At 27.5% G+C, this 16479-nt stretch overlaps 1 protein-coding gene across 4 annotated transcripts in view; it reads left to right on the forward strand.

Moving 5' to 3' along the window:
• The window catches only part of LOC135922435 (septin-2-like), a 39847-nt gene that overhangs the window by 17744 nt on the left and 5624 nt on the right, over positions 1 to 16479 (forward strand). For all 4 annotated transcript variants that reach the window (XM_065456807.1, XM_065456810.1, XM_065456808.1 and 1 more), the window contains 3 exons: positions 822 to 1017; positions 8706 to 8846; positions 14864 to 15188. In XM_065456807.1, coding sequence (XP_065312879.1) covers positions 822 to 1017; positions 8706 to 8846; positions 14864 to 15188 — 662 coding nt within the window. The remainder of the gene's footprint in view (positions 1 to 821; positions 1018 to 8705; positions 8847 to 14863; positions 15189 to 16479) is intronic.

Raw genomic sequence — 16479 nt, forward strand, 5'->3', positions numbered from 1 at the left:
TACGAAAACGTTTATTTCTTGATTACGGTGATTATATATATAGATTATAACATACTTTGAAAAAATAATTATTATTGTTATAAACTGTGGTTTTAATATTGTTTATTATCTTCTGATTTTTAATATATTAACAATGGTCGAGGGTTCAAAAGCATTTTTCGTTTTCAGGTGTTTTCAAAGCTCAAACAGACTTTGGAGAATGTTTTGAGTTAGGCTTGTTTTTATTGTCTTTTTTATTATTCATTATTACAAAAATAGAAGCCCTATAAATAAAAAGTAGCCTATTTAGTTGGATGTGAATTTGCATAATTTAAAATTATATTAAAGAAATTTGCATAAAATTAATAGTTTTAAAATATTTGAATAAAATAAAATACTCAAATCGGTATTATATTTTTATATTGAGAATTACGTGAAAGTGAACATGTGATGGCAACGCCACCCTTGAACAATTTACATGTCTTCTCCATATTTCGAGATTTGAGGATATATTATGTTATTTTTGTACATTTTTAAATAACCGATTCGATAATTGATGCAAATGTTTCAAACTGATATTGTTATGACGTTATTTGTGAAAATTTGTTTGATAGAGCCAAACTTTTTCCTCCCATACTTCAAAAATATTTGCACAATTTTTATTATACTTATTTATATATAAAGCCCTAAAAAACATGTAGGAAATTTATTCTATATTCGCGATACCTTATAATTTTAATAGAAAAAATAAATTAACCTACGCATGCATCCTAACTAAGAAAGAATTAAAGTTAAAACTATGTCAATTATTTTACCCCTTTTTTGAAATTATACTTTTCTAGGCGAAACTGGCCTAGGAAAATCCACTCTCATGGATTCCTTATTCAATACATCGTTCGATTCGTTGCCCAGCCCTCATAACTTGCTCCAGGTATCGCTGCAATCAAAAACATACGAATTAAGGGAAGGCAACGTCAACCTCAAGCTCACCATAGTTGACACTGTCGGCTACGGGGACCAAATCAACAAGGAGGAAAGGTCGGAAAAATAAATATTGCATTAAATATCGCTCGTGCTCGTTGGCGATTAGTATAAGAGAACGCCGTATACTTATTATATAATGTAGGCTTGCACGCCGATAATTTTATAATGAGATCGGCGGATATTTTGATAAAACATATCCGAAATAGGTTTTTTTTATTATTAATTTACATTACAAATACTGGTTTCATAACTTATATATTTATATTAAATATAATTAATTTTTAAGTAAATTTAATTTATTTCAATATAACAATTATTACCTTTTTTTTAAATTTCCGATGCTCATCTTTATATTTCCCAAATATAAAATTATTGTTTATTAAATATTGATGTCTTACTCATATCAAGACGTTCTGTATAACGTTTCTTTAGTTTACTGAAACTTATTTTAGAGGAAAACGATTACGTTGACACCAATTTTGAAGATAGTTTATTGTTAAAACCAAATAAATATTTATAAAGCCTTAAATATGAAAAATAAATATAAGGTATATTTTTCTCAGTGCAATTATAAATTATTTCCTTACTTAAATTGTATTTTCGTTTAAATTCCTTTGATTAAATTTGTTGATTCTAGTTTTGTATAATAAAAATAATAATATTGAAGATGATGAGTATATCAAATATTTAAACTTGCAATGCAACTAATTACTTTTGAAATGTAACTATAACTAGTAATTTTAACAGTACTAGTATAACACTCATAAACCAATGTTGTCACATAATACCTGTAATTGAAATAAAAAGCTCGCGTTTGATGAAATTTCAAATGATGAACAAACTTAAGTATGTTTAATATTTGACTCTTCGTATAAAAATTTCAGGGAAATGTAAAGTCTTCGATTCGCTTCTTCTGAGAGGCATTAGATAAAAAGAAGGATATTTACAACGACATATTCTAAAATATTTCAACAACAAAACCAATATACCGGTATTAACACAATAACAACAAAGCAAATATTTATAAAATCAAAACTATAACGAAATTCAAATATACCCATCAATTCAAAACCAGTATAATCCATCATTGATATCACCAAGACCATCTATTATTAATCCAAATATACTTCAACAACAATACCAATATGCCAGTATTAATATAATCACAACAAAGCTATTTAGTATTTATGCAATCAAACCTTCAATAAATTCAAATGTACCAATCAATTCAAAAAGGCCTACCACCCAGACTGTCATTTTAATCCACACAATCTAGAAAATGCATTAGACACACACTTCACTAATTGATATCCCCCCATCTATGATGCAGTTTATATCATAAACTAAATTCAATAATCAAATGTTCAAATTAAACTACCTAGTTATCAACAATTTTGCATCTTTCAATATTCCCTCATATCTTTTTACCAGTACCAACATTGCCAAATATTTGCAAATTTATGAGGACCTCCTATTCTTTAAGTTAAAAACAACAGACCAAATAAATAATCCCACAACATACCAACCAACAAAACCTATTTGACCAATCATTTACAATATCAACGACCAATTCAAAATCGAGCATTGCCATCTTTTTTTTTATACATCAGAAGTTACCTAATAAACATATATATTATATATTTTACTTTTTTTTAAAACTTATTTAATGACACATTAATATTAAATAAATTCATATACAGATATTTTAATAACATTTAACCTTTCAAATAATTCAACATTTATATTATACATTTTTTTAAGTATATTACACATCATAACATGCATATATTTTGAACACATTTAATCCTCACAATCATCTGAGCAATAAATAAATTTCTTTATACTCCAAGACTCAAATTTTCTTACATATCTTTAAATCTCCCCATAAAAATAGCATTTTTTTTACTCTTAATTTTTTTATTTATTTATCATATAGTACAATTTTATTTTTCTTTACCATTATATTTCATTAAGATAGCAACTCAAATTTCGTTATTTAAAAAAAAAATTCTTGCTCTAATACATTCAATCTTAAAATATAAACTCAATTAAATCTCAATGTTTCTTATATAACCTTAAATCTCTGCCAAAATTAAACATTTTATTTATACCTAAAAATACACCCAATAACAATTTCTTTTTTTAAAAATATATATTCCTCAGTCTTTTCTCTCTTTCATAAGTAAGTCTCTTCAATTCATAACCTCATCACTAAGCAGAAAACCAAATGCATTGTTTGTCCTGAGTCCGGAAAGCGTTCTTCTCCTACCTTCCAAAACCCCCTTTCCATTTTTCCTACTCACAGTCATACTTCCACCTCATCCAATAACGCCCTACACACCAACCACATCAGACACATTTATTCCCCCTTCACCTACCACTCATGTCGACATCATTAACATCCTAAAATCCGACAAACCTCCCATTATTTCTAGAATTCCCAAAGATTCCAGAGTACAGCCAAAGCTCTCTCCACCTGTCTCCAATCATCTATATATATAATCACCGTAATCAAGAAATGAACGTTTTGGTATATCCTTAATGTTAATTTTTATTTTTCTTATCAACTTTCCTATCTTCTTAATGTTAATTTTTATTTTTCCTATCAACTTTCCTATCTTCTTAATGTTAAATAAATCGATGAAGACTATATCTCTCTAATGTTAAATTTTAAGAAAATTTTTTGTACATAAGGGGATACGAACCCCTGACTTAACGTCTTAAAGGCAAACGTTCTTCCCACTCAGCCACCTTCTATATTAAATTTTGTAATATAATCTTTCTTATATATGTTATTATTTTGCTATTATTTTTTATTTTTATTGGCTTATTAATCTTTATTTTTATTGGTTTATTAAGGTCTTATTTCATTGGTTTAAATTTATTTTATTGGTTTAAATTTATTTTCTTTGTCTTATAATCAACCATTTTTAATTAACGATTTTTAAGAAGATCACAACCTTTTTTAAATTTTTAAGAAGATAAAATTATTTCTTACCCTGTCAAGTAAAATTATTATATAAATAAAATTTAATATTATATATAGATTATCATGGAAAATATAAATATTTATACAAACCAACAAAGCCCACAATTTAAAAATATTTTATTGAATTCCATTTTCACTTGCATTGTAAAAAAAATTATCAGTGGAAGTCATTTTTATGGTTCTAATGAAAATTGCAAATAATGAAAATTGCAATAAATTTTTACTTATTAAAGATTTTGGCATTTTTGGGTAAATTTTATTTAATTATAAATTAGCATTTTTATTAAAAATGATCTTGAATCATTCCATTTTCACTTGCATTGTAAAAAAAAATTATCACTGGAAGTCTCTTTTATGGTTCTAATGAAAATTGCAATAAATTTTTACTTATTAAAGATTTTGGCATTTTTGGGTAAATTTTATTTAATTATAAAATGCTCAAATAACTAACCCAAGTAATTATTAAAATATCAATTAAAAAAATAAAGATAAATTTGTTATGAAATCTTAGGGAGATATTATTATTTTTATTTCTTTTATCGATTTTTGTATTGTTATTTTTTTTTATTTTCTTTTATCGATTTTTTTGAATTGTGACTAATTTTTTTTGACTAATTCTTGGAATTTGTATTTTTTGAAAAAGATTTTTTTTTTGTTTTTTTTCTTAGAAAATGAAAATAAAAAATTATATTTTTTTGGAAAAAGATTTTGTTTTTTTCTTAGAAAAATGAAAAATAAAAAAGTTGTATGATAAATAATAAAATTGAAAAAAGAAAATCCATTTCAGCATTAAGGAAATATATTATTTAAGATTACGTAAAATCTCGACTTAGAAATTCGGCGACTTAGAAATTTAACATAAGAAATTTAACAAAATTAATATTTAAATATTTAAAAAAACCATATAATAGTGGAATAATTTATGATTCCCATCAATCTTACCCTCTCAGGTAAAAGATTTATCTTTACAAAAAGTCAAATGGACTCTCTATATACCTATTTATTTCATGGAATTAAAATGCTCAAATACCTAAACTTTGTAACTATGCCACAATATGCCAATCAAAGTTACTACTCCTAAGTACATATTGCATTTTAAATTTAACAAATAAATTTAAATTATATTTAGCCAATTGAACATTAAAAGTCAAAATAATACTTTTCTCTCACCATTAATAGGTGATCTCTGGAAATGATATACAATACCTATTTATCCATATCTTCCTACATTTATAATTACAAATTCATATATTTTACGTTCATATATTTTACATAAAATTTAATAAAATCTATATATATTCACAAAAGATTCTCCTTTATTTTATAAAAAAAAGGTATTAAAAAAAATTTCTTATAATAGTTTAAGATTTTTTTATTCCCGTTATACTTGACGGGTTATCCACTAGTTATTAAATAACTTCTCTCTTGATCATTGGTGCTAAATCTTCTATTTTTCATCACGACTCTCCAACCTCCTAATTCAGAGATTCAGAAATCTTTAACCCAACTAACAAAGACGCAACTATACATCCCCTCACCCTTACAACCACCGTATCTCTCCATATCCTAAAAATCTTTCCAGCCTCCAATTAAAGGCCAAGATAATTTCCAACAAAATAAAAACCTAAATATCAAATCCTCTCTCCGCTTACTATCATCTGACGACTCATTTGCAACCAGTAACGAAGCGAGTTTCAACAAACTTAAATTAAAGCACCCTTCTGGAAGTGATTTCATACCTCCTCCTCCGCTCAACATATTTCCTACTGATTTCACCCCTGCCGAGGTGCGCAAATTAAGGACAATAGAGCCTTAATTTTAGTACCCCACCAACTTGGTATTGGCATCCAGGGTGGTTGCGAAATAGCCACACACGCTACTCGTATCCATCTCCAAACCAACCCAAGTGACTAAATCATCATTAAAATTGATTTTTCTAATGCCCTCAACTCTATTCGCCGCTCCCACTTTCTCCCGCAAATATACCACTCATTTCCCACCTTTTCTCAATTTTTCCACTCCTGCTATTCCAAGCCATCTCATCTCCAATTCAACCACTATTTAATTTCATTATCAGAAGGGATCCAACGAGGTGATCTTCTGGGCTCTATACTTTTCTGCATAGGAATCAACGAAATGGTCAAAAACATTTCTGCCAACTGTATTTTTCCACTGCACATTTGGTACATCGACGATGTAATATTCTGCGGCCTCCAAATGAGGTCGTAAAGTCATTCGCCATTATTAAAACACGCCATGCAAATGGACTCACACTTGCTTAATGAACAAAAAACCGAGATCTATCGACTTTATTGTTCCATCCCATTCAACAATAACTTCCACCAACCGAGCTCCCATCTCTCACTCATCTCGGCTCTCCTGTTGGTGGTCTGGAATCCAACAATCACTTCTTCACTAATGCATCATCTAGCTTACTTCATAAAACATCTCTAAGTTTCTCTCACCTCATCAAGCTTTTTTTCTCCTCAAAACATTTACTACATTCCTAAAATTCTTTACGCTCTCCGATCCATCTCTATTTTCAAATTTCCAGACTCACTAAAATCATTCGAAACTTCCATCAAATCTCTTGTTGAAAAGATCCTTAATCTCCATTTCAACCATAATTCATGGTTACAAGCATCTCTTCCATGCAAGCTCGGGAATATCGGCTTTCTCTCACCTTTAAATCTTTCCATTAGTAGATTCATAGCTTCCCTTCTTTCATCTGACTCACGCATTAGCCAGCTTCTCACTTTTCTGACACCTTATTAGCGGAAGCCCAGACCATTTGTCATTGTCCCAAACACCACGACCCCTCGTATTCACAGAGAGACTGAGATACTCCACTCAACAAAGGCTCCGTCGCTTATCTAAAATTGAGTCTTCACGATGACGATCTCACAGTTTTTCACTAATTGAATCAAGGATCTGGTTACGAGTTTAAACTATATCCTCTAACAACCTTGATTTGTTGCTTTCCGCTGACGAGCTAAGATTTGCTATTGGACTACAGCTTAATTGCGAAATTGTTCTACTGTACAAATGTAAACATTGCGAAACCAGCGTTGTTCGCAAGAGCAGACATTGTCTCCATTGCTGCTTTTATCGAGGCCGCTTTCCACGGCATACCAAATGCAATGATATCATATTACGTGCCCTCAAATCCGCAGGCATTCCATCTAGACTTGAACCAACCGGCATTTCTAGGACCGATGTAAAAGGTACTTTTGGAATGACCTTGATTCCTTGCTCAAAGGGTCAGCTCCTGGTTTGGGACTTCACCTGCATTGATCTAAACGCACCATCTAACCACAACGTCAATGTCCTCGCTCTAGTAGAAACCCTTAAAATCATCAAATACAGTTCCATATACCCTTCTTTTTTATTTCTCACCACCTTCGGTAGCAAAGCTCAATGTTTTTTTTTAAAGAATTAGGCAAATGTATTCGTAAAAAACCGATCAACCTAAGGAATCCCTTTTGCGACAAAGACTTGCTACCGCCATTATTCTCTCTAACTATCTAAGTTTTATCTCTTCCATTGAATAATCTTCCATGTCTATGCTTTCCTTCTTCCTTTCTCTTTCCTTGTTTTCATTATTTTACCCCTTATCCTTTTCGTAAATCATATTTTTATATTTTTCATTTACCTTTTGATAACATATTATATCAGCTACTATTCAAATAAAGTAACCAATGTCCGGAAAAAAAATATAAAAACAAATTTATACAATAATATCTCAATAAAACTTAATATAAATTAAAAACAATCGTCAATGTTTATCGTTCAAATTTTATTATTCATTGTTTTGTCAGATTAAAACAAACAATCTCTTGGACACGATCTTGTCCAAATCATAAGTATTATTTTCAAGAATAACACCAAAAAAATTTATTTTCCTATAGCGCTTATTACTTTTACGCTTTTATTGAATCCTACTTTTTCAACAGTACAATATTTTTGCTTCCTTACTTTTTTTCGGATCGGATCGTGACTATTTTTAAAAATAAAATTTTGAATTTTGGGGAAATAACCCGGCTTAGTTTAGATCTGAAAGTCTAAAAAAAATCTCCGGCCTGACTTCCATTTTTAAAATAATTTATTTTATTTAACATAAATATTATCAAACAATTTTTTATAATATGCATTTTTTGATCATTATTTGTATCTCTTTTTAATTTTGATTAATAAAACTTTTTAAAATTATTTCTTGGCTTACCCCATTCGAAGTTAAATAAGAGTATGGCATAAATTTAGGCAAAAAATTATGAAATTCAATTATCGGTATCGGCGAAAAAAAAATTAAGTGAATCGGTGTACAGATTTTCATTTAAGTATAATTATGTTACACGTATGAATAGTTTGTTCGAAGATTTATAAAAAAAAATTATCTGGCATATTTTTCCTTAGTTTTTTTTCTTTATCTTCTCTCTTTAAAATAAATAAATTTATAAATGCTATTTTATAAAAGCTTATTAAGAAAGGTAAAAAATAGGAAAATAGATAAGAACTTCTAAAACGAAAGAAAAAACGTGGAAGAGTAAAGGAAGAGAACATTTGAGATAAAGATTAATTTTTTTTTCTTAAAGTAAACTTGTGATTTGAAAAGCGTTTAAAAGAAGAAAGAAATAGTTTAATCGGATTTGAAGTGTGAATTTTTTTTTATATAATATAAATAACTATAAAATAATCTCTCTGCACTTGATCCATTTTCAAAAAATTATTATTTTTGTTAATTTTAATATTATAGCTGGAAACCTATCATTCAATACATCGATGATCAGTTCGAGAATTATCTGCAAGAGGAACTCAAGATTAAACGTTCCCTACATAATTATCATGACTCGAGGATACACTGTTGTCTCTACTTCATTTCTCCCACTGGACACTCGTAAACCAATTATTTAATATAAATTTAAAAAGAGGAGGGGGGGGGGGTGGAATTTATTTTATAATACTCTTTTTTTTAAGTCTTCCCCGGAAAAAATTCTTTTTTTAAATTACATTTTTATTATATTTTATTCTATTTGCTTTTATAATAATGATTTAATCTAATTTTTATTATGATAGTAGACTTAAAAATATACCCTTAATAAGAAAATACAAGACTTATTTATTATTTCCAAGATAGACTAATCCTTTTGCAACCCAGCCCGGCCCGTGCAAAATATTTCTTTCTGGCCGGGTAATTTGTTTAAAATAATTTTCGGACCGGCCCTCAGCTTTTAAAACCTTGAATGGTTCAAATTTATGATTTTTGCTTAATTAATTACTGATCCGACTAGACCGGGTCTGAAAATCTCTATAAAATATATTTTCGGATGGGCTAAAAATATTACGGGTCGAAAAACCTTTACTACATTGCGTGCTCGTGTTGAATTTAGTTATAGCTTATACTTTTTGACCGTCACTCTAGACTTGGGGATGACAGTGAGAAAATGTTATTATTGAGATGAAATAAAAAAATATATATATATTTGAAATTTTATTCATATTTTTTAATTGTGGAAATAGAGATACGTAAAAAATATTTTAAAAATTTCTAAAGTAGCGTAAGTAGCTAAAACTACATTGGCAATAGCGCGCTACTTTTAAAAGTAGGTTTTAACAACACTGATATTGGCCTTGCTGATCTCTACTACCCCTACCCGAAAATAAAATCTATTTTCTAAGCTTTAATATTTTGTTAACTGGATATTTTAAGCTTGTTTTTTCAATATCTTCCTATTTTTATGCTCAAACATTTTTTTATAAAGTTTCTTACATTTCTGTTGGACAATTTTTATGAATATAAACTTTTTATTTTGTCTAGAGTGCTCAAAAAACTCTTCCTTAATACATTAGGAAGTTTAAGAAAATATATAATGAATTCAAAAATAAAAATTTACTAACTATTAAACATTAAATAAAAAATTTTTTAATAATTTTCTGCCTGTTTTTTTATTAATTTTTTTCTAGTGAAAATGCTCTATATTGTTAGCATCTAATATTCAGCTTTGTAGCTTTAAAAACTATAGAATGTTTATATCCAGGGAGAGTTCGGTTCGGGTTTGGTTTAAGGGTAAAAAAAATAGGTGAGTTCGGTTCGGGGTTGGTTCAGGAAAATATTTTTGAACACGTTTAAGTATTTTTGAATTGATAAAAAAAAATATTCTATATTTAAATAATTAAAAAACTAGACATAAATTTGGTATAAAAAATAATATTCTATATTTAAATAATTAAAAAACTAGACATAAATTTGGTATAAAAAATAAATTTTTATTTTATTTATAGGAAAAATAAATTTTTATTTTATTTATAGGCAAAATATAGTTAAAAATACAAAGCATCATGTATAGATTTAAAAAATTTTATTTAGACGTATTTCTTTAAATTAACAATATCCAATATAATAATTTTTACTATACATATTAATTTAAACAATACACTCCCGGGTTCGCGAGGTTTTGAAAATTTTATAAACGGGGTTCGGGTTCAATTTTTTCCCCAAAAACCTGGGTTTTCTTCTCCGGGTTCGGTTCGAACCCCTGTTTATATCATTAAATTATCAAATTTTTTATGTATAAATTGTAAGATTGGCAAAAATCGTTATAAATTATTTGTTTTAAATCTCGATTTTAAACAAATAATAATATTTGATAATATCTCAATTAAATGACCATAGATTCAATATCATAATTTTCTTATTCTTCTAGAGTATAATGTAGTCATGCAATATATTGATTAAATGAATGCCCATTTATTAATTAAGTCAATTTTGTTTTAAAATCTTTCATTTATCTCGAACAATTTAAGCAAAAATATCTTTTTAATCTAATAAATAAACCGCGACAATGATGGAATATGCCAAATTGTGAACACCAATTTCTTATTTTGATAAAGTTCCATGAAAGATCTGACTCATTAAAGAAAACAAAGTTTGCGGATGGCATCATAAAAAGTGAGCCATCTCGAATAATAGTAATCACGGGAGAATCTAATTCCAAACAAATAAATTATTATGTGCCTATTAAATAAAACGCTTGTTCACTTCACCTGTAAAAAGAGTATTTCCTTCATGTGGTTCATTCAAAGTTTGGGAACCGGAATAGCGGAAAAACTAATTTTCATATTCAAACAATTATTTATATTCCAATGCAAATTTTTATACTTTAATTTATACTAATCAACTTAAACTCAAATTTGTAGTACAAGTTTATTTTTATTCTGAAGAAACTTTTTATTTCATTTTTAATATCAAAAGAATATTAGAAAATTTCCAAAGTATATAAAAATCACAATATAAATTCATACATCAAAATCACAGAATGCATAATAATTAAAATCAGTTTTTCAAAATATCATAATAATTATTTAGGATTATCTTTTGTTACATTCTACCAATCAACAATAAGGCGTTTAATTATAAAAAAAAATATTTTAACTTTTATAATTTAAACTACAACTAGTAATTAATTAAACAAAAATTAGAAATAAATTATTCCAGAACTAGGACAATAATATCATCTGAATGTTAATAATTACAAACAATGCCATCAATTTTATAGATTATTCAAATATTTTTTATGGCAACTCATTGAAACTCGGGGAAATTTTTAATATTATTTTTTTTTAATTTAAAAAAATAATAAATATATGTGATCGTCTGGATATTGGTGGAAATTTTTTGAAATAATAATTCAAAGTTTCATTACTCAAAATTTTTAAGAATTTCATATTTTTTTCGTTCAATTGGCGTAATTTAAAAAATAATAAATATACCATCTGGATATTGGTGAAATTAAGGCTAGCATCCCCAGAACTGGAAGAAAATCTCATTTATATATATGTGAATATTCTTTTTTTCATAATATTAAATATATGTCAAATTTAAATGAATATAAATAATATAAATTTACATAGAACTATTTATCTTTTTCCTTGAAATTATATATATTTATTATCAGTTTTTATTTATGTTTATTCAAATAAATTGCTTAATTATCTAGTATTTGATTTGATAGTCCTAACTTAGTATAGCATCCAATATAGCAAATAGCACACGCCTTTTAAATTTTTAAATAATATACTCTATTTTTAATGTAAAATTAAAGAATTGTGGAAATTTAAAAAAAAAAAATTATAGTCCTAACTTAATAGCATTTAATATAGCACGCACCTTTTCCATTTTTAAGGTAAAATTAAAGAATTGTGAAAATTTTCACAAAAAAAAATTATAGTCCTAACTTAATAGCATTTAATATAGCACACACCTTTTCCATTTTTGAAATGGTTAGACAGTCGAGTCCAATCATCGGGGAGGGGGGATCGACAGAGTTCGAGGGTCCGGGATTGTCGGAGAATAGGACTGGGGACCGGACTTAGCAGGCATTTTGTCAGCGTACCCAAGTCCACACATTGGGGATTATTAGGGATGCTTTATCATAATAATATAGGGGGTTGGGTAATGCAAGAGGGGGGGAGGAAGTAGAACACAGGCCCAATTCTAGGCCTTAATATCAACTTCCCCTCTACAAAAAAATTTGCAACTTCCCTCCCCCTAAAATTTTTTTAAGTATTCAGAATAAGGGAAATAGCTTTCAAAAATAAAATGGATAGGTTAGATTTTTAAGTTATTCTTATTGTAAATATTTTAAAACTCGGCGCAATTTTTTTTCTAAATTATCATAGGTCCGAAAATAATTATATTTGAAAAATACCATAAGATACCTTAACATTTATCTAACCTTATACATGGATAAATTTTTAAATTATATTATACTTTTTTTCTCAAGATTGATTCTAATAAAAGTGATTTTTTTGCCAAATCCATAAACCTGGGCTTGTAGATTCAATTATTTTTTTAAGTTTCCTATAGGATAATTAATATTATTATTCCATTATTTTCGTAGACAATGTTTTATTAATATAAATATACCATTTACATAAAAATAATTTATATAAAAATGATAAAATATGACATTATTCTAATTATAAAAAATGTGTAAAATTTTTAATAAATTTTCCTAATTCTATTGTAAATATTGGCCACAATAAATACTTATTTTATATTGTAATATATCATATTTATAAGCATAATTTGTTTTATCCGAGTAGCCGCCCTGATTCTACTAGCCCCTAGTTACTAATATAATTAATACCTTTTAAAATATATATAAAATTATGAAACTTCTGAAATGCGAAAAGAGGATTTTAAATTTCATATAATGTTAAATTTATTATTTTTAAACTCTTCAAATTTTAATACCACCTAATATTGTGGTGTAAAACCATTTTGATTTTTACCTAAAAAACACATATCATAATAAAATTTAAATAGCTGAAGGGTATAAAATATTTTATTACATAATTAAATTAGAATTTCTAAACATGTCTGGTTTTTAAATAAAATCTGTTGAACCGACAAGCCCCTTGCGCTGAATAGCTCTGATCTCCCTTACCACAAATAAGCCAACATCTAGTGACCGGCTCGGGCAAAATGATAACCAAAATAATATTATGTAAGTCAGGAGATTAGGCTCATAGATGGCAGATATATTTAGATATCGATTTCCCAATACATAATATTATTTTGACGAAAATCTTAATATAGGGTCCTTTTTAAAAATCTACCCAAATCTGCCTTTTTAAAAACAATATCAACATCACTCAAAGAAACTGTTAATAATAATGGAAAAAGATTTTCTTTAAAATATTATATGTATAGGTTGAATAATTAATTGAAGCTGATACAGTTTTTTGGTGAATCAAATCTATATCAAAACGTGTTTTACAAACTGGAAGAAAGTTCTTATATACAGGGGCCTTGAGAAACATTATTATTGCAGAAAGAGGATTAAAAAACTAAAAGATTTTTCCAATTTTTTTGTATAAGCTAATTAGCAAATTGAATAAAATTTAAATCAAGATACATTTTAATTTTCTAAACATAAAAAAATTAAAACCTTTATTTGCAACCAACATTATTATAAAGAGGGATTAGTAATTGAAATTGAGATTGATAAAAAAAGTTTAAAAAATTATAAAGATTGTATTACATCAGATTTTGTCAAATTTCTATACTGTTTTTCAAATATTCTGTATCATTTAATTAATCCACATCGAGTTGTGAGTCAACTTTTCACCATTAAAGAGAATTTTATTAAATCAGGAAACATTCGAGAAGTTATATAAAAAAGGGTAACTTGGTTTTATTAGGACATGGAAGAAAAAACATAACCGATTAATTTTGGAAATGTTTAAGGTATTTAAAAATCAACCAAAATTATATAGTAAATACTTTATTTTTGTTAGTTTTACACTGCTCAATCATTGTATCGTAATTGTGGATAGATATTTTTATGAAAATAAGAAATACATGGGTTATTTTATGGAGGTATTTTTTCCCAGTAATCATCATTTTATCTTGTTTATGCATTTTTTATGGATGGTATATGGGTAACCTTTAAATAATGAATTAGGGCCTAAAAAAATTAGCTTATAATTAAATTATATTTTTATAGTATTTTTTTCTAAAATGTAAATTTGTCTATACTTTATAAATATGCCTTTATTATCTGGTCTTAAGTAAATTTTAGAAAAACATGAAAAAAAAAATTTCGGGGTTTTTTTTCTTGGGGGTTTTTTCTGGGATTTATCGGAAATACATGAGTGAGATACAGTTTTTGAGTGCTAACATCCATACTATTACCTACCCTATTTCTTAAGGTGTGTAAGATATTTTTATCTCAGCACTTTCTTGGATAGAAATATGATTTTATGGCTTCGGAGCGTCAAACCTTCGTATCTGGTATATGTGAATTAAATATCTTATTTTGGGGATATTCATTATTTCCAATAGATGAAACAAACTCAAATTTTATAAAATAATATAAGGTATCACTTTTATAATATACCAATAAAAAGTCTCAAAGCCTTAGACCTCAAGGTAATGCGTGGACTGGACACTAAGGTCAACGTGGTTCCAATAGTGTCCAAGGCGGACACGGTGTCTAAGGTCGAACTCACCCGATTCAAATGCCGAATCATGAACGAGCTCAAGTCGGCCGGCGTCAAAATTTACCGTTTTCCTTTAGGAGGCGGACCGTTTGATGACTTTAATGAGGTATTGGACGGGCCCGAACGAACCGGGTTGGATCGCTATAATTGCGGGTCTTTGGTCGGAGACAACAAGATGGATGGAGGCAAACTAAGCTCGGATAACGAAACTTCTGGAGGGGACGATATGAATGTACACTTTCTTGTTCTACGCATTTGATATATTATATTTACTACATTAATAAAAATATGGAAACAGTTGCACATTTGTTACAATCTCCTTGTGATTAAAATAAATTGTTTGCACTATATTTTTGACCTTTTAAAAAAATCTATTTTATTCATTTGATGCCAGTGAAAAGGTATGTTTTGAAACATTAAAAATTACAATTGCTAGTATAGAATTTTAATGGGTTCAAACTAAAAAAAATAATTAAAATATTGCCCTTTTTAATTATCTAATTTCAGGCGCAAAATATTAAATTGACCAAAATCGGCCAGACTTAGTTATTTTTTAAAATTAATAACTGTTATTAGCTTAGTATCAAGGAGAAATAACAATTTTATTGAATTTAATTTAAATAATTTCATCAAAGTGCAAATTGCACAAAATAATTTTATTAATTAATAGAATCGATATAAAATGATTTTATAAAAACGAACTTTTATTTTAAAATGAAAACATTTAAATTATAATAATATATATTCCTATCGATCTCTTTTTACATATTAAATATGACTATTTATACTAATTTTTAACCAAATAAAATTTGCAAAAAATTCAATTATCATATAATCATTTTATATTTTACAAGTATCTACATCATAATTTACATTTTACAAGTAATGACAATTACGACAATAACCTTTGATGAAAATCATAAAAATCAAGAGCCCAACATAATTTTACCTTCTCTTTCTGATAGCCATTATCCAAATTAATAATTTTTTTCAGAATGCTGCGAATTTTAGAGCTGGAGTTAAATTGCCTAAGCATCATTCCAGGATGTAAGTCATTGCATATTCTAATGGTATTATTGCACTGTACAAGGCAGGCTAATCATTTCCATTTAAAAAAAATATTTAGTAAAACCTTAAACAATATTATTTAATTATACATTATGGCCTCAAAATAAGTTTACTATCCCCTCAAAAGCAATAGAAGGTTCTGTAGTTAATATCAGAGACCTGCATACCCGGACCCGGCTGTATTTTAATTTTTTAAATATACTGGCAGGGCCTAAAAAAAAATTTTAAATGCCAGGCCGTATATTATAAAACCAAATATTTTAAATCGCAATTGTTTTCTATAAAAATTAAAAATAAATATATATTTTAAAAGGCCATCTTAAAATTTTTTTTAAAAAAAGCGTGGCCTAGTCTAAAAAAAATTTCTAAAGAAAATGCGGGCCAAGACCTGTTTGAATATATAAAACCTGGCCGGTTAGAAAATATAAAACCTGGCCGGATAGAAAAAATTTTTT

The sequence above is a fragment of the Gordionus sp. m RMFG-2023 genome, chromosome 1 (assembly GCF_954871325.1).
Source record: "Gordionus sp. m RMFG-2023 chromosome 1, tfGorSpeb1-WG-v2, whole genome shotgun sequence".
Taxonomy (NCBI): Eukaryota; Metazoa; Nematomorpha; class Gordioida; order Chordodea; family Parachordodidae; genus Gordionus; species Gordionus sp. m RMFG-2023.